General features: G+C 37.6%; 1 protein-coding gene across 1 annotated transcript; it reads left to right on the forward strand.

Annotated features, from left to right (window-relative positions):
- Positions 1 to 15,570: 15,570 nt before the first annotated feature.
- LOC133316856 (cytokinin dehydrogenase 3-like) lies at positions 15,571 to 18,781 on the forward strand. The gene is made up of 5 exons (XM_061518646.1): positions 15,571 to 16,183; positions 17,032 to 17,159; positions 17,768 to 18,016; positions 18,116 to 18,384; positions 18,490 to 18,781. The coding sequence occupies exons 1-5, from the start codon at positions 15,571 to 15,573 to the stop codon at positions 18,779 to 18,781; spliced, it is 1,551 nt and encodes a 516-aa protein (XP_061374630.1).
- The last annotated feature ends 549 nt before the right edge of the window (positions 18,782 to 19,330 follow it).

Below are 19,330 nucleotides of genomic sequence, written 5' to 3' on the forward strand. Positions count from 1 at the left end.
CCTTTCCTTTGTCAGTTTTCTTTTGTGACTGAGCTTCTTGCTCAGCCACTGGTGTTTCTGCAGCAGGTGCTACTTCCATTTCTTTTCTCCCATCTCCTTGTTGTTGCCTAGGAGAGGGTTGTGGTGTGATATGAGGTGGTGGTGGGGATAGAACGTCAGAGAAAGTAGTTGCAGAGCTGCTTCGGGACGTCTCCTTAGCAGCTGGGGTAGATTTTGACGCTCTCCCAGCCTTCAGCCTTTTTGACAAAGGCTCATTGTCATCACTTTCGTCCTCTTTGTCAGAGAGGGTGATGGGTTTTTCAGAGGATGCTCCCTCTAACTTTTTGGTGCTGCTGAAGGTTCTTTTCAGCCTTTGACTTGAATGTTCCCCCTTTCTTGGGGGAGCTTTGACAGGGGATTTCTTCTTGCCCTGTTTGCTTTCAGTAGCAACAGGGGAATCCTTTTTCACCTTGGTGGGAGGGGGAATGGTTCTTCTTGCCGGAATGTAGGCAGAAATGGTGGATTTTGAAGGAGTGGCCTTAGAGGTTTTCTTCTGAGGGGCCACAGGGGCATCCTCATCATCATCACTGTTGACAGTGCATATGAGTGTTTCAGGAATTGGCTGATCTGTATCAATGTAGGTGTTCCTTAGACCGTTCCAGGTCTTGCCATCGATGACAGATGCCACCTTCATTATGTCACCCTCGTGAGCTTCCACACCAGCTCTAAGGCAGAGCTTTGTGATGAGACAGGGGAGGCAGACGGTGGTCTTTCTCATCTCCCTCTTCAAGCTGCCATAGATGAGGGGTACTGCATCAAAATGAGTGTTCTTCATGATGCGGTAAATTTGAACTTGGAGTGCCCACTTGACAGTGGCCTCATGAGTGGAGGGAGTGAGGTTGGAATTGGCAAATAATGCCCAGAGTCTGGCTTCGTCCCTCATGCTTCCCTTGCAGAGCGCTCCTTTGGTGTAGGTGGGGTTCCTGATGGCTATTGTCCCCAGTACGTCCCCCAGAAATGTGGAGACTTCCTTACTGTCTATGTACTCCTGGTATGGACATTTGAAAATGGTGGGAAGGTAGAGTACTTCCTTGATAGCATTGGGGGAAAATGACACTTGCTTTCCCCTCACTGTGACCACATCAGTGACGTCCTCTTCAGGTAGCCTCCTTGCCTGGTAGAGAAACTCACCCACTATGGAGACATTCATCTCACGTTCGTCAGTGGCAAAACAAAGCCATTTAAGGCTGGTTAAGGCTTTCTTTACGAATGGAGGCAGAACAATTTTGTCTTGTTGCATGGATATGTTTCTTTCTGGGTATAAATGGACGATGAGTTCAGTGAGCTCAGGTTCATGGTCAGAGCTGGCCACAGGAGTTACTTTCACTGAAAGTTTAGTCATTTTTGACAGGAAGAAGGTTAGGGCACAAAGCAGAAGGAGGACAAAAGTTTCTAAGTTAATGGGGAGTAATAAAACTCGAAGTAAGGAAGGGCTGAGTTTAAGTAGACAATGAAGGAGGGAAAATGGAGAGGTTTCTGGGACGTGGAGGTTAAGGAGAGGGAGTGGAAGAGGTAGTGGAATGGGGACGTTACAGAACGAGTGGTCAGAAGTTAGTGGCCTGTAACTGATGATGATGATTGTAAGAAGATGGAACGGTTTAGGTTAGAACGTGAGAGAAAGAGAAAAAAAAGGGTGCAGTTGCATTAATGGGTGAGGAGACGGTTGCTTTTTCTGAGCACGTTTTCAAGATTTGCAATAAGTGCAAATTTGATATGGCTGCGTACTTTTTGAGTGACTCAGCAGAGACAGGTGTCTCAGTTACTCTTATCTCCTAACCCAGGGAACGTTCCCTTTGTCTTTTCCTAAATTATAAAAAAATGCTGACTAATAGAATGTAAATCTAGCCTAAATAGGAGAAGGGGGACGTAAATCATAACAGATAACCAATTACTATTTATTGCAGTGTATATATATATAAATATATAAAATATACATTTTTTAATTGGGATTGTGTGGTTAGCAAACCACCGCAAAACTACGTTCCTGGAACGAAACATATGTTATTTGGACTTTGGAGTTGAACATCAGACGTTCCCTCCTTTTGGGAGCTATGTGGTTAAGGTTAACCACCCCAAAACTTTGCTCTTTGTCAGAGAGAAAATGAATCCACTGGGTTGCCTCCCAGTCAGCGCTTTGTGTAATGTCTTTAGCTAGACATGGTACTTACCTTTCAGGTCTCTGGAGAAGTTGTTGAGGGAACTTCAGTGTCCCCTGGTAATGATCCTGGTGTTCTTGTTTGGAGATTGGCATCAATCTGTCCCAGATGGGACTTAATGTTTCTGACCACTGCAACATTCCTGGTGTTATATTCTTTGACATAGTTTTCCAAGGTGTTGATGCGTTGGTCATCTCTGTGGAACAGAACGTAATTGGTTCTTCTTGGTTCAGACGTTCCACTGCTGCTGCCTTGCTGGTACTGCTGGTGGTGGTTGTTGAATGGTCTGTGGTTCATGGGTGGTCTCCATTGGGGATTATGGTTCTGATCTTTCAGGATAGTTCCTCCAGGATTTGAATTGGTGTTGCGCCCTGCTTGTTAATTGTCCCTGGCTTTGGTGAAGTTCCTATTCCCAAAGTTTTCTGCATAACACACCAATGCAGTGGATGGGCAGTCTGTTGAGTCATGAAGGTCACCACAGGCTGAACAAGGTTCAGTTTCAGCTGCTGCGAGTTGTAAGACTTCCATCCTTGGTGCTTTTTGATCATTTTTAGGTTCTTCACCTCATTCACGAGTGAGGCTAGCTAGGCTTCCATGGCAGTTTGTTTGTCTAGTTCGAGCATGCCAGGATTCCTTACTGGGCTCACCCTGTCTATTGGCCATTGGAGACATCTTTCTGCAGTGCCTTCTATGATGTCATACCTGGATTCAAGAGTTCCTGTAAAAGAGTATCCTCCTGCAGCAAAATCTAAATGTGACTGAGAAGTATGATCAAGTCCCTTATAAAAAGATTGTAACACTCCCCAACTCTCTACCCCATGGTTTGGACATTTTCTGATGATGTCCTTGTATCTTTCCCATGCTTCATAGAGATTTTCTCCATAAAACATCCTGAAGTTAGAGAGTTCTACTCTCACATCAGCTTGTTGGGACATAGGGAGAAACCTCTCTATGAATTTGTTAGAGAGTTCCTCCCACGTGTGGATTGATCCAGGGGTGAGAGTCTTCATCCAGGGGTGACATATACCCTCACAAACATGATAGGTTTAAGTTCAAAATTAGGTGCTACAGGGGGAAGGATCACTCCCCTATCTGGTCTGTTCCTGAAAAGAGCAGCCAGAGTTCTAAAATTCTGCTCAGGGGGAATATCTTCATTGTTATTGTGCTCAGCCATATTTTCAAAATTTTCTTCCCTGAGGTTTCTTTTTCTTCCCTGAGGTTTCTTCTTCTTCTATGGAGGGTACGTTCTGGTTCAGGATTAAAGAAAAATTTAGGTATCTCAGTGGAGTGATGAGAATCTGTTTCAGACTCTTCACTCATAAACCGTAAACACAAGTTATATAAACAGCAGAGTTAGTGACAAGAAAATAAAAACAAAATATACAGAGTATGTACTAAAATAGTAATAAGAACAAAATTTAGTGTTTCTATCCCCGGCAACGACGCAAAAAACTTGTTGGGTTGTTTGCTGATGGTGGAAAAATATATATTCTGATGGGGGACGTTCCTCTGTTCTAAATTAGCAACAGAAAACATAGTTATTCCCTTACTTCCAACCCAAGTGCGCAAGTGCACGCATTAAGTAATAATGGGTGTATTAATGCCCAGATTATCATTCCCACGAGGATAGAACTCTAAATATTGTCTTAAACTATTTTATAAAGAATAAAAATGAAAAGAAAAGTTAGTTCTTGAACTGTCTGGTCAAACGTTCCCTACTGTCTTGACAATGTTCCTCAGGAACAGTAAGTTCAGTCTGATGGCAAACAATTGCTCGCTGCGTTATATATGTGATCCTTCCTGTTTAAAAGAAGGTGTGATAATAATCATTGGAGTTTGATAGATACAAGATTAAACAAAGTAAAAATAAAACAGTAATAACTATAGTCAAGAGACAACAAGGTGGATGGTTTTAAAAACAGTTTAACAGAAGGAACGAATTCACTCCTCCATTCTTAAATAGTTATTTCCTCTACTCAAGACTTAGCACTTTTTGGCTTTGTCCCAGTTTCTTATCTGCCAACTCTGATTCCTCAGCTCATGGACTAGATGGCTCACAAGTTTTCATATTTCTATGGCTCCCTTGACTCCAACAGGTACTCAGTACAGAACCTTAAAATGGACGAAGTGGCCTTTTATTCCTAATGTGACCAATAGTGTTTTTGCCATAACACTACATTCCCCCAATGGCTAAGCTGTCTGAAATCCCTTCCTTAAGGAAGTTCCTTTCTCAGTATGTTTTCAATTTCCATTGATACACAATGAATATAGCTTACTTAGCCAGAGAAATACAAAAAGCTTCATTCAAGAGTTTTGGAAATAATTCTTTAAGAGTTTTGCAGCTTATCCGTCCCACAGATATTTCAGCCCATGGCTGATACTTTAAACGTAATTATTCTAAACTGAAGTTCCATAGACCCGATACTCAGTTCAGAGACAACGAGTGGAAAGGAAAGAAGAAACACTTATATTGAAATGAAACAAGAAAGATTACAACATAATATAAAATGGAGAAGATGGTTGATGCTCGTGAGGAGTCTCAAGTGAATGTTACAGAATAAGGTAGAAGAGTTGTCACTCAACTACAACTACAACTATACAAAATTAAACTACTAACTAATATTTAGGTGATCTCTTCTTTAGGAATTTTATTCCTAAGGAATTCGATGATATCTTCGTGTTTGGGATGTGCTTTTTATAGGTAGAAGAGGGAGTGGCAGTCTCGTAAAATCCTTTGGAGTTGGTTTCTTGACTGAAGGGTTGGGGCGGTGGCAACAATGTTTGGAAGCTTGCAACTTGCTTGATGGGTCAGTTATTGTTGATGATTAGTCGTTTTCTTGTAGTCCCCCATGCCTTGCTTTCTTCTTAGCCAATGAGAACTCTTGATTCTCTGCTGTTCACGTTTCTTGGTGCTTAAGTGGTGCACCGCCTTTGCTTTTAGAAGACGTTGTTTCCACGTTTCATGCAAAATGAACAGAAGCATTAAATGAAGGGAGCAGGTGTAATAAATGCTCTTAATCCGTTCCCCTTTTAATATGTTTTCAAAGGATTACGTCATCATCCGTTCCCCCACTGTGTGTTTGTCACAAATGTGTAAAACAAGTGATTTTCATGCTGAAGTTGCTCATCATATGAGGGAACAAATGGTATTTTGCCATCAAAATGGGCTTAGATGGGAACGAATTTACGTCCTATCAATTACGTTCAAAGTATGGCCTGAGTCTCCTTACCGTGGTAAGCAGAGCAAATGCTACTTTTTCCAACTGTTGAAATCTGAGCTCTGGACCTTGCAAAGTCTTACAAACGAAGTAGATCGGTTCCTGTACAATTTTAGTTTCTCGGACTAATGCTGCACTCACTACCGCTTCTCCAACTGATAAATATAATATCAGTGCTTCCTTGTGATTGGTTTTGATAAGACTGTGGGGCAGCTAAGTTGTTTTTAATTTCTCGAAAAGCTGCTTTGCATTCTGGTGTCCATCCATATTCATCCTCTTTCTTTAACAACTTAAAGAAAGGCAACGCCTTTTCTGTTGATCGCGGTAAGAGACTGGTGAGTATAGCTAGCCATCCTGTCAACTGTTGTATTTCTTTTTTATTCCATGGAGCCTGCATTTCGAGCAATGCTCTGCATTTATCTAGGTTTGCTTCGATGCCTCTATGCGTGAACATAAATCCCAGAAAATTTTCTGTTAGGACCCCAAAGGCACATTTTGCTTGATTTAATCTGATTTTATGAGTTCAGAGCTTGGAAATAATTTTCTCCATATCCTGTATATGCACTCCAAGCTCCGTTGATTTGACGATCATGTCGTCAATGTAAACATCTGCATATTTACCGAGTTGTTCCTTGAACACTCGGTTCATCATCCTTTGATACATCACCCCAGAATTTTTTAACCTAAAGGACATGACATTATAATAATAATTTTCCTTTCCTGAAATAAAGGTGGTTTTCTCCTAATCATCGGTACAAGGGAATCTGATTGTACCCGGAATATGCATCCATGAATCATAACAATTTGGAACCAGAGGAGTTATCGACAAGCTGGTCGATATTTGGCATTAGGTACGAATCTTTAGGGCACATCTTATTCGAGTCGGTGTAATCCGTGCAAACCCTCTATTTTTTGCTGGGTTTCTTCACTATGACTACATTCGATAGCCACGTGGTATATTGTATTTCTCTTGTAAATCCAGTTTCTGAAAGCTCCTTTCCGATATGAGTTTCCTCTTCTTCTGTGCCACTAGTTTTGAACCGGAATAAATTGACAACTTGTGACAACAAAAGATATATCTTGCCCGGGTATTTCTGACCACTTCCATGCAAAGATATATATGTTATTCTTCAAACTTTCCACTAATCTTGCCTTTGTTTTCGGGCCAAATGCCCTCCTGAATTTAGTTGTTTGACTGGGTTCGTCTCCTAATACAATATCTTCCAATTTACCATCTGGTTCAGGTCTTGACATATGAGCTTCCTCTCTCATATCGAGTTCCACCATGTTAATTGTAAGAACCTGCACCGTTAATTAAGGAATTTAATTAATAAATTATGAGAAAATAGGAAATGATTCCATAATTGACCCTAATAATTATTATGAGGCTTTAATAATTATAGTAAGTGAGTATAATGCTGAAAGTCGCTTTTCGGAAGAAAAGTGCAGATACCGGTTCTGCTAGTCGATATAAATGCGTGCCGAAAAAGTATCCCGGAAAATTATAATAAGTGCATGATAATTACTAGAATGATATGTAGGACTTGTAAAACGAGTTTCAAGTCCAAATAATGAGAACTGGTGCTAGAAACCGGTACTGGCTTTGAAAAGCGCGTACCGAAAAGGTGCTCAGAAAATTATAAGAAAAATATGATAATTCTTGGAAAAATGTGTAGTTTCGGATTCCAAATTTTAGGATTAAAATGCTAAGCGTAGCAATTAAAGTTAATATTATGTGTTAATTGGTTAAGTGACTATATAAGCCTTAGTTGGCACTCAACCCTAAGTGCCACTCATTTGCTACGTGACTTGGAGGCTGACCAGTTTCTCGTTGCTCTATTCCTTGGCTTCTCCACCATTTTGAGAGCCTTGTGAGTCCTTTTCCTTCCATTTCTCTTCACTAAACACTTGGTGCTTGTGAGTAGGATCCTTGTGAGAGTGGGAGGGGGCTGTGTTCTTGTTGTTCAGCCACTGTTTGGGTTGTTGAAGGGGGGGATGACTTACTTGGTGGGTTGTGGGAGCCTTGGTCTTGGTATTTTGAGGTGCAAGAAGCTTTCTTTGTGAAGAAAGATCCTTGCTTGGGTGGTATTTTCGTGTACAGTGAGAGACAAGACCTTGGAGCTGTTGCGTGAGCTCCAAGAGCACCATTTTTCTGAGTTTGAGCTTTGGTAAGCTTCATCACCTTTGATCTTGAGTCTTTGAGCTTAAAAATGGAACCTTGATGCATGTAAAGGTTAAAAGATGATAACTTAATGTAGGGGTTGGTCAAACACACCTAGAAATGCATGTGTAGGTGTTTAAAATCGGTAAAAACCCAACCTTGGAAGGATATCTTCACCAAATGCAGTTTCTGCATTCTGTCGTGAAATATCCGGATATCTGCCCGAGAAATATCTGGATATGTGATATCCGGTTATGGGATTTGGACATCCGGATATTAGATATCCGGATATGGGAATCTGGATATCCGGATATTGTATATCCGGATATGTATAGTGAAATATCCGGATATAGCATATCCGGATATGGTCCCGAGGAATATCCAGATATTCTGGGATTTCGTAGAACAGTAGTTGTGCTGTGTGGACAGTAGGCTATTGGGGGTTTGTGGACCCTAGATTGATGAAGTTGGACTTCTGTAATTAATGAACTTAGTCAGAATCATAGTGATTAAGGGCTTATGGCTTGGTATGGAGCCTTAAGACGTAAAACGTAAGGAAAGGCGTTGTCTTTAAGTTATATGCTTGTGGTGCATTATTATTGATATAATATTGGTCCATAACAGATCATGAATCTGCTGTGTTTGGACTTTGAGCTGTGGACTCTTGGCTTTGGGTGTTAGCGTGCAAGGTAAGCTTTCGTGTCCTCGGTTTAGCCATGTTGTGGTTCCACCATGTCCCATGGGGGTATGGTTATATGCATGCTGTGTTACATGCTTTGAATATTTGAAATGCTGTTGAGCTTTATGTGTAATGGCTTTTAATATGCATGTGTTGTTCCATCTTGACGGTAAGCCTGAGTATGTGGCGTCATACAAGACGGTGATCCGGGGTGGATGCAAGTAGCGTCTTGCACTATTTGTGGGTATTAGACGTAAATAAATCCTGCATTTCTCTGGCCAGTAGAATAGAATTGACACACATGACATGATTATCTGCTGCATTGCACTATTTTAGAACTGATGATGATATCTGCTTTTAAACTTATATTGCATATGTAAGTGAGCTTGGGGTGGAAGATCCTTGAGGACCCCTTGTCTTACTGAGATTTCTTGTTTAGAGATCTCACCCCACGTTTGGGGAATGCTTATTTCATGTTCCGGTAGTTTGGTGACTGATGCCTCTGGCGGCAGGAGGCCAGAGCTTAGTTGATGATATTATGTTGTATTGCTGCCATGACTGGATATGGATGTTGTTTATGTTTTCCGCTATTTATGCTTATGTTGTTGTTGAGACTGATGTTGGGCGTGTTGCCTTATTTGAGTGAGCATGGGGATTGTCCATGACACTTTATGTTAGTGCTTTAGATTGGAGTTGTATAAACTGTTAGATGGTCTGGTCTACGTTGTTGTAGTTCCGTGACTAGAGCCACACTTTTATTATATATGTTATGAGGTATTTTCAGTTAGATGTTTTATTGCAATTACATACAGGCGATGTCTTATTAATTGATTAATAAACAAGTTGGTAATGATAATGACATCATAATTGAAAAGAAAAAGATATTCCGTATTTTTAATTAAGCGCTGCTTAATACGATAGTATGATAACATTACCAGATATATACGGGGTGTTACATTAATCGATTTCCCTTGCTAGCAGGTTCCTGTTGTGCCTGCTGCTCTATCTCCTCCTCGAATCCGTGGCGGTGAAGACGGGCTACCTTCAGTATCTTTCATGAATTTGAAATAGCATTCTCGTGACTCATTTTGATCTCAATTAATGATGATCACTTCATTTTTACTACTCACCATCTTCAACTTTTGATGTTTGGTAGAAACCAGCATATCCCATTTATGGATAGTTGGTCTCCCCAAAATTATGTTGTACAGGAATGGAAAGTCAGCTACAATAAACCTTACTCATTTCGATCTGAAGCAATCTTTCATCCCCAGGATTAATCTGAGGTCTATATAGCCTTTTGGTAGGGTGTTTTCCCCATTGAAACCTATCAGAGTAGTTTTGCATGGTTTCAGGTCTTCTTCATCCAGGTTCGTTCGCTTGAATGCATCCTAAAGAATAATGTTAGCGCAACTACCGGGATCCACAAACATCTTTTTTACCCGGTAGTTCACTAATGTACCAGTAATAACCAGTCCATCCTCGTGTCTTAGTATCACGTCCTTTAATTCTTCTTTTGCGAAATAGAGGAGTGGAGGCTCATGCTTGTTAGGATCCTCCTTAGATTTTGGCCGGTCTCTTATCGATAACACCTTTCTAAGATATTTCCTTCTAGCACTTGATAAGTCTCCTTCACCTCCTATTGCTCCACTTATTATATTGAACTCATACTCCTGTTCAGGAAACTTGTCACTATTGTAATCAACTTTCTTCCCTTTGTTGTCCTTCTTCTAGTTCTTTTCCCGGATTGGGCTTTTATTTTGGTTATTTTTTCTCCATTTTCTCTTATTATTTTTCTAGCCTTGCGTTCTGATCAAGTATTGGCGTAATTTTCCTTCCTTGATGTACCTTTCTATTGCATCCCTCAGGTCCTCGCATTCATCAGTGGTATGCCCAAGTCCACCATGAAATATGCAATATATTGACTATTCCAACCTAACTTTATTAAAAAGAAGCATGGGCCGATTTATCTGCTTCATTTCGGTCAGTACCACTTCCCTCCATATTTGAGATCTCGACACATTAAGAGAGGCATATTTCTCATATCTTCCCTTCATTGGTCATCCACTTGATTTTTAATCTCGAAAGTCAATTTGCCTTCTATTTCTAGCGCGATCTTTTTGCTTTCGTTCATGACTTTTATTCCTTGGACTACGTCCTCTGCTCCTTTTACTCCAGCATTGGCCAACTCCATTTGTTCGAGCTCCAAATATTTCTTTGATTGAGCTTTGAATTCTACCAACGTCTTGATTGGATCTTTATAGATGGATTTTGCCAATCTGGATGATCCATCTAACCCAGCTACAATCAAATGGACATGCACATTCTCCTATAGACCCAGCACTTGAAGTGCTACATCTTTAAAATGATCTAAATACTTATGGAATGTCTCGATGGGTTGCTGCCTAATCTTACCCAAAGCAAATTCTGACTTTTGCAGTGTTTTGCTGGTGGCAAAATTTAACAGAAATCTACTACCAAATTATTCAAATGACCTAACAAAATTTGCCGGTAATGTTGAAAACCATGTCTGAGCAGGTCCTTCCAATGTTATGGAAAATAGACGGATAATCTGTGGTTCTCGATGAATTTGATATACATGTATGTATCAAAAGCATCAAGATGGACCTGGGGATCTTGGCTTCCATTATATTTTGGTAATTGCGTCAAGTTGAGATTCTCTGGGAAAGGCGCATCTATAATTTCATCAATAAAAGGGTTGTTCTTGTACTACCCTCTATGATATTTCCTTCTATATATACCAATTTCATCTTGGCCCATTATCACGACATGTTGAGTTATTTCTGCAACATTTCTATTGTGGATAGCTTTATTTCCCCTTAGTTCAACATTCCTTATTCTCCCTACCTTTCTATCTCGGTTTGCTGTATCATTTGTTCTATCACAGTCTATGATCCTTTCATCTCAAGTTCTGTAACCATTTGCATCCTAGTTCCTGTTTCCTTCACCGCTATTCCTAGCCTCAATATGTTCATTTCTGACCCGATCTGCGTCTCGAACTCAATTGAGTCTGCTTGGATCTATTCTTCTATTCAAATCATTTAGTATCCGAGTTATAGCTTAGTCCAAGTTTCCCATTTGAAGCATTTGTGCCTCCAAATCTCGGATCCTCTAGGCGTCCTGCTGCCTTTGAAGTTGATTATGGTTCTCCCTTTCCTCCATGCGATGTAATAGTGCATTTACAATGGTTTGAGTTATACGTTGATCTATGTTTTGGGCGATGCCTTGAGCCGATGTGGTCTACATCAGGTCTGGCCGCGAATCTTGATTCACGGCAGGTGTAGACGATGCAGAATCCGAGATAGCTTCGCTTACATGGACAACATCATAATCAACTTCCAGCTTGTTGCCTGGGTTTGGGTGGTTAGCCAGCTGCTCCTCCAATACCAGATCTGACGGCTACAACAGTCCAAGTGGTGGTAGTGGTGGGTAGCTACTTCTAGTATTCACCATATTAATAGTGGGAATAGAAATTTATAGGTCCCCACACATAACACCAATATTTTGTCTGGATGATAGAGATGTATAGTCAAAAACTAGTAGATTTATATTGGATCTGGCGTTCTCCCTTAGATACCTAAGGTGAGATATCTTTGGATTACTGATCACTGTACGCAATAGAAACAGCTTATGCCAATACAGTGATGTGTGTGCACAGTAACATCATAGCAGTAAGAGAGAATTGATCCGTACATGTAGGCTTTACCTCTTATTTATAGAGTTTACCTGTGGGTCATGAAGTTATGGATCTTTAGTGGCTTATTTGGGGGGCCAAGTCCAATTGCTTGGTTGTTAAGATAAGATGGTCATTAAAAATAATTCTCTTCCTTTTGTGTTGACTCTTTCCGGGCTTTCTAGAATATGGGCCTCTCAGGAGTCCATAAGAATATCTCTACCTATGTGTTCTAAATTTATGGAATAGTTTTTTTTTTTTTTTTTTTTTTGGGAAAACAGACCAGCTGGATTTACAGATTCCTAGAGGGAAGCCAATATACCTATCCTAGCCATTCTTTTGTGTGCAAAACCTTCAGATTATGGATATTACTATAGCAAGGCACGCCAATCGTTGTTGTATAATCCAAGGAGATGGAAACATGATCTTATTCAAGAGCTATTTAATGAGGAGTAGGGTGTGGCTATGATGGAAATTCCGTTATGTGAACAAGTTCATGAGGAGTAGGGTGCGGCTATGATGTGAAGGGCAAAATTACAGATAAATGAGCTTATAAATTTGTATAGGAGGACTCAATTATTTAGAGATCTTATGGAAACGTGGAGAGGCATGACGGCAGAGTTTTCTTGACGAATTTTGCTAGTCCATTTGCAGAGATTACAAAAGGCTCCACATTCCCCACAAATGTAGAGTTTTCCTATGGCGGGTTTAAAGGGATATTCTTTCAATTCCTACGAATTGGTGCACCTTCAACATTTGGTTTATATATTGAATCTATATAGTCATATCCATATTTACAAAATTAAGAAACTTTTCCTCTTCATGTCATATTGCATGCCAAAGAAAACAGAGGAAGCCTCTTCAACTTATTTAATTGGGAACCAACAAATTAAATTGAGGACAAACGCTTGAAACTACTACACAGCTATACTACAAGTCTACAAAGAAAAGAAGCATTAGCTAAATTATCTAATTAATGAAAGTTGACCGCAACCAGTTGATGACCTCTCCAAAAAGTCCAATCCCATGGGATAGGAATGAGCTAGTTTGGCTAAGAAATCAACTAACTTGTTCCCCTCACGTAATGAGTGAGCTAGTTGGATCTTTCCTTTTCGAAGGCATGAGTGCCCCTTAAAATCCTTTGAAATCATTAAACTTTAATTTTTAATATCCCCTCAAATTTTTTGTTTTTGTTTTATTATTATTATGGTTATATGGTGTTTAGGTCGACTTATATGCAACTTAATTAATATGCATGAGAAGAATATTAATTTCTCATAGTCTAACCACAATTAAGAGGTACAATGAAAAGTCGAATTTGCGAATGTATATTTATACGCATATCACACGTTTATTCACTGTTAAGCCAGGCCATGGAATTAGTTCAAGTAAATTTTTATATGTACATGATTAGTATAAAAATGATTTGACATTTTTATTTTGTAACTTTCTAAATAAATTTCAGAATCAAATTAAATATTATTTTATAAATCTCTAAGGAATATAGATTTATATGTATATGCTAAAAAGGACCAACAAACTTATTTTAAAATGATAATTCTGTATTGTAAAATGCTTGCCCACATGCAGCTCTAGACATGTTGTGTTTGGACTTTGGTCATGTAAAAAGGGGAGGAAACAAGGAAGCACATGTATTGCACACCTTACTTTTTCAGCTCTTTGCGAGATCTGGGTAGAGGTCGATCCATATGATATACGCAACTTTGCTGTGTTGGATGTTTTAGCCCATGATTTCGATAAATGCAAAGGCATTTTCTAGTAAAAAAAGAGGAATGATTTAAGTAAATGCACGAATAATTTCAAAAGTAAGATTGAAGTGTAAATGTTAGGTCTTAGACTGGACTTTGGTGCCGTAATAACAAAAGTCTTACTAAAATCTGCTTCACGTCATGTTGCATCCCAAAGAAAACGAAAGGAGGACTTTTTCAACCTTTCTTTAAAGTAAATAGCTTCTTAATTTCCCATAAAAAAATAAGTAGATAAAGGAATAAATATTGAACCAAACTATTATACCAATATGATCTTTTGAAAGAAAAAAAATTTAAAATATCCCACAAGGACACAAAATAATTTTTAAATTTATCCTTTTGTCATCATGAATTTAATTTTATCAATAAGTTGGAATTTTAAAGATATAAACTAGTTTTTAAATTTGTCATTTTATCTCACCACATTATTCCTTCGTAAAGACGAAGGTCATGATGTTTTAAATCTTTGACGGACTAATTTGTAAACAAAATCTTTGAAAGATTTAGAATACCAATTTAGAAGATTACTCTATTTTTATCTATTTTAAAAGATATCAATTTTAATTTGTGTCTTTTGCATTAGGAAACACATGCTGGTACAGGCTAACGTTTGACATGTTAAGAAAATGGAACGGTTCAAAACCGTTCTCCTTAATTTTGCGTTTTTTACAAATAAACTAAGGGATTTGCATTTGTCATTAATATGATACAATAAAGTTTCCTACACACAAAACATTTTGTGGGCCCACACTTTTTGAAGAAAAAAGAAACTACGGCACACAAAACGAATCTCTATAACATTACACAATCACTTTTCCTACAACATAACTTTTATAAAACCCATAAACTAAACATATAATAAATTACATATTGATGTTATAGGGTTTAGGTATAGATCTAGAAAAGGGAGAAGACTCAATAATAGACCGAATAATATTGTGTATCAATACGATATGATATGATATAAAAGAAAAATCACTAATATCCATTTATACTAAATAATAAACCCTAAAATAAGAAAACAATTAAAAAAATATATAGAAATATGAAAATTAATCCTAAGAAATTTTATGAGATATTTTAAACCATTTTCGGATATAATCTCCAAGTTTGTTCTTGGCTTTGAGGGCGTTTTTCATGGCCTTAGCCCTCGCATCATAATTTATTTCTCCCTTCGGCACCATGTTGGTCAACATAATACATGGTCCATCTGCATTGCTCAGATAGAAGGCTGATCGCTGGTCAGAAATTGCCAGCTTCTTTGCGGTACTGGTCTCTTCAGGGTTTGCGTCAGACATGGCTTCGCTCATCACTTAGAGTTGTTAGCGGAAGTCTTGCTCTGATACTAAGATAAAAGTTGGTTTCTATACTCTTTCTCATTTCATTGAAGTGTTGCCCATAAATATACTCAGATTACAAATTACAAATAAATTTGAATTGGCGACAATATGTAACCAACTCGTAAAATTGTAACTCCTAATAAAACGCAATCAGTTCCTATTAAATACAAAACACAATTAACTCATATTAAATACAAAACGCAATCAGCTCCTATTAAATACAAAACACAAAACACAATCAACTCCTATTACATTAAATTCAAATTTTAAAATTCAAAATGCACAATCCTACCTGCTCTAAATTGTATTAAATCCTAAATCAAAACGTAATCCTCTAAACTCTAAATTCAATTCAAAATATGTAACAGCAACGCAAGATAGACAGAGAATTCTTTCTTCTTTTTATAGGAAAAATCATATTGTGTCAGAAGATTTTGAGGTTATATATACGCACACAACAATTCAAAGCCATACAACATTACCAACTCAACTCATCTTCTCTCCAAAAAAAAAAATGGCGAGGAATAATTTTATGCTTTCTAAAGCCATGTCTCTGCTATGCCTATTGGGCATGGTGCTCACACAGGCACAACCACAACCTTGGTCACTATCCCAAGTACCCAAAGAGTTAGCCTCAAAGCTAACCCGTAACCCTCAAACCTTGTCACAAGCCTCAACCGATTATGGTCACATAGTTCATGAAACCCCATATGCTGTTTTTGAACCATCATCCGTTAGTGACATCTCGGATTTGATAAAGTTCTCAAACTCTCTGCCAACCCCTTTCCCCATTGCTGCTAGAGGCCAAGCCCACTCGCTTCATGGACAAGCCATGACACGAGATGGAGTTGTGTTGAATATGACTCAGCTTAACGGTTTCAGAAACGGGTCTGGGATTATTATAATGTCTAGTCAATTGGGTAATTATTATTATGCAGATGTGGGTGGTGAACAATTATGGATTGATGTGTTGCATGCAACTCTTCAACGTGGACTCACACCCCTTTCTTGGACTGATTACTTGTATTTGACGGTTGGTGGCACGCTCTCTAATGCTGGAATCAGTGGACAAGCCTTTCGATTTGGACCTCAGATCTCCAATGTTCTTGAATTGGATGTTGTTACAGGTATGATACTTACTCAGTTTTCTCTAGTAATGTTATCGATTCTAATCAAAACGATTATCTAGGATAGGGTATTGTAACAACAATTTTCACTTTTTTTTTTTATGATTACGATTCTCCATATTTAATGATTCCTCGTACAAAGTGAAGATAAATATAAAGTATTAAATTTGGGAAATTATAACCATACAAAGATGGAAATAAATATAATCGTTGGATCAACATAATCGATCTAACGGTAAATTGATTGGTAGTAACATTGGTAATAACTTTAATTGGTAGTTACAATATCCTATCCCAAAATTTTATGCTAAATATAATGTTATTGATTTTTTTTTTCCTATACAAATATTCAAAGTCGTCATAATTTCATATTTAATTAAAATATATTAATGTTTGGGCTTAGGAAAGCTAAATGTAATTGTCGCGTGATTTCACCGTATATTTTAGCAAGATTCTACAACAGTAATTAAATCAAAGAAAGACCGCGACGCAAAATACAATGGAACTAACTAGTTGGCTTGAAGTGTATATCCTTTTGTTTTTGTTGACCAATCTCTTCATATAAGTCGGTATACTCAAAATACCTGTCATGTAAAATTTTTATGTCCATCTGTCACTAATTTAATACATGTGAAGAAAAATATAAATACAAAAATTTCACATGATCAGATTATCTGAAATTTTAACACGAAAAAAAAAGATCTATTCCCAAATATTAGTCCCTTTCTTGCTATAGTATCTTACCATCTTTTCTTATTTTTCTAAAGGAAAAAAAGGGATCTCTTTTGGAAATCTAATGGTCCTTACCATATTCTCTTACTGGAAAAAAATTTATGTGGCTTTTACAGGGAAAGGAGACCTTGTGACTTGTTCTGCGGAGAACAACTCAGAGGCATTTTTCGCCGTTCTTGGAGGGTTAGGTCAATTTGGGGTGATTACAAGAGCAAGAATATCACTAGCACCTGCACCCACCAGGGTAAAGATATCATCATCTTTTTTTCTATCTTTCTGTGTGCAGATATTCTTTTGTGCTTAAAACTACCAATAATCAGTCGAGAAATTCCATGTGCCCACTATTCTTGTTCCCAAGTCACAATCACAAATTTAAAAGCTTTTTTTCTTTTTGTCTTGATATATGAATCAGTAAACTGTATATCAAAACAATTAGTTTCTTGCTAGTAACAATCAATGTATGATCACCCATGCCCAAGCTGTAAAAAAAATCCTATTACTTTCATAGTTAGATTGATACATGAAAAATTAAGGTATGACTTTTCATACAATTTTTTGGATATTCTTCTGTAACCTTTTGTTTTTATAAGGGCACTTGTACCCATAATTAGTAATGACTAATACTTATTTATATGTGTCATTTAATTGAAATATAATGATACTGATTTTTTTTATAAACTCTTAAATATTATATATATAATGCCACTATTTTTAATGTTGTATCAAACTCATGGATGAACCTTTTGCCACTGTTATCAAAGATGTACCAAACTATAACTTCGAAGTTAGAAATTGTTTTTTTACAAGAGATATATAATTAATCACAAGAAAGCTGTGTTTAATTTCTTGCAGGTGAAGTGGATCCACCTACTTTACAATGACTTCTCTGCATTTTCTAGAGACCAAGAACATCTAATCTCATTTACTACAGCAGATTATGTAGAAGGCATGCTTCTATTGAATCAGCCACCACTTGATCTTTCCTTTTATCCAGTTCCTGATCAACCAAGGATAACATCTTTGGTCACTCAATATGGCATCACCTACATCCTAGAGCTAGTCAAATACTATGACAATAATTCTCAATCACGCATTAATGAGGTTATAATTAACTTCAAACATATTTTTTTTATTTTATCAATTTAGCTATGTGTGAATCAAGATTTAACTTAATTAATTATCTTCTTGTTTCTTGAACAGGATGTTGCCAATTTGGTCAAAGGGTTAAAGTTTGTTCCTACGTTTATGTTTGAAAAAGATGTGTCATACGAGGAATTCCTAAACAGAGTTCATGGAGAGGAACTAGTTCTTAGGTCAAAAGGACTTTGGGATGTACCTCATCCTTGGTTAAACCTCTTTGTTCCAAGATCTCGAATCTTAGATTTTAATGAAGGTGTGTTCAAGGGAATTATTCTTAAGCAAAATATTACTACAGGAATTGCTCTAGTCTACCCCATGAACCGAAACAAGTAAGTTTATGAGATAATTTATATTTTAAAAATGTAAATTAATTAAAAATTATATATTGTTTTGTATTTTCATGTGTGAGGGTTAAATAGAATCAAAATACACAGGTGGGATGATAGTATGTCAGCAGATACACCAGATGAAGATGTTTTCTACGCTGTAAGTCTTCTGCATGCTGCAAGTTCGTTTGATCTGGTGAAGAAATTTGAAGCTCAAAACCAACAGATACTAAAGTTTTGTAAAGATACTGGTATTAACATCAAGGAATATCTTACTGGCAACAAAACACATCAAGAATGGGTAGAGCACTTTGGCCCCAAATGGAAACTTTTTGAAGATAGAAAGGATGAATTTGATCCCAAAAGAATATTGTCACCTGGACAAGAGATTTTCCCATAGACAATATGCAAGTTTTTGTTATTCGTGATAGCGTAAAAATATGTGTTATGAAATAACAGTGAAGAACACAAACATGTTGGAAATATAATAGTAAAAGACAAATTAATGGAGACTGAATAACACTTTCTTATTGAAAAACAACACTCAAAGTTACAAAGACTTTTCTGCACTTTCTTTTCTCAACAGTGTTGTGGCTCTCTTCTTTTTTTTCACTTGATTTTTTTCACATAACACCTGACATCATTACTATTAACTAACCGATTACAACATGCACGGCTATTACATTTTCTTACTTAGTACAAGGACAACAAGCAACTTGACACCTATTAATTTTACAAACGGTGCAAAGATGAGTTTGGTATTTCTAACACTCCCCTTCAAACTCCATCTTTCATGCCAATCATCTCTTTGAATTTTTGGAATACATTCACCTTCAATGGTTTTGTAAAAATATCTGCTACCTGTTCTTCAGTTTTGCAGTAGATTAACTCCACAACTCTATTTTTGATTTGCTCCCGAATAAAATGATACTTCATGTCAATATGTTTG

The sequence above is a fragment of the Gastrolobium bilobum genome, unplaced genomic scaffold (genome assembly GCF_033153095.1).
Source record: "Gastrolobium bilobum isolate Gb01-03AN ecotype WA unplaced genomic scaffold, APGP_CSIRO_Gbil_v1 utg9213, whole genome shotgun sequence".
In the NCBI taxonomy this organism is placed as follows: Eukaryota; Viridiplantae; Streptophyta; class Magnoliopsida; order Fabales; family Fabaceae; genus Gastrolobium; species Gastrolobium bilobum.

What these genes read in the sequence shown, in the direction of transcription:
- LOC133316856 (XM_061518646.1), top strand. Translation starts at nt 15,571, where the DNA reads ATGGCGAGGAATAATTTTATGCTTTCTAAAGCCATGTCTCTGCTATGC. An exon ending in TGAATTGGATGTTGTTACAG is followed by an intron (nt 16,184 to 17,031) that starts GTATGATACTTA and finishes TGGCTTTTACAG; the next exon opens with GGAAAGGAGACCTTGTGACT. An exon ending in TACCCCATGAACCGAAACAA is followed by an intron (nt 18,385 to 18,489) that starts GTAAGTTTATGA and finishes CAAAATACACAG; the next exon opens with GTGGGATGATAGTATGTCAG.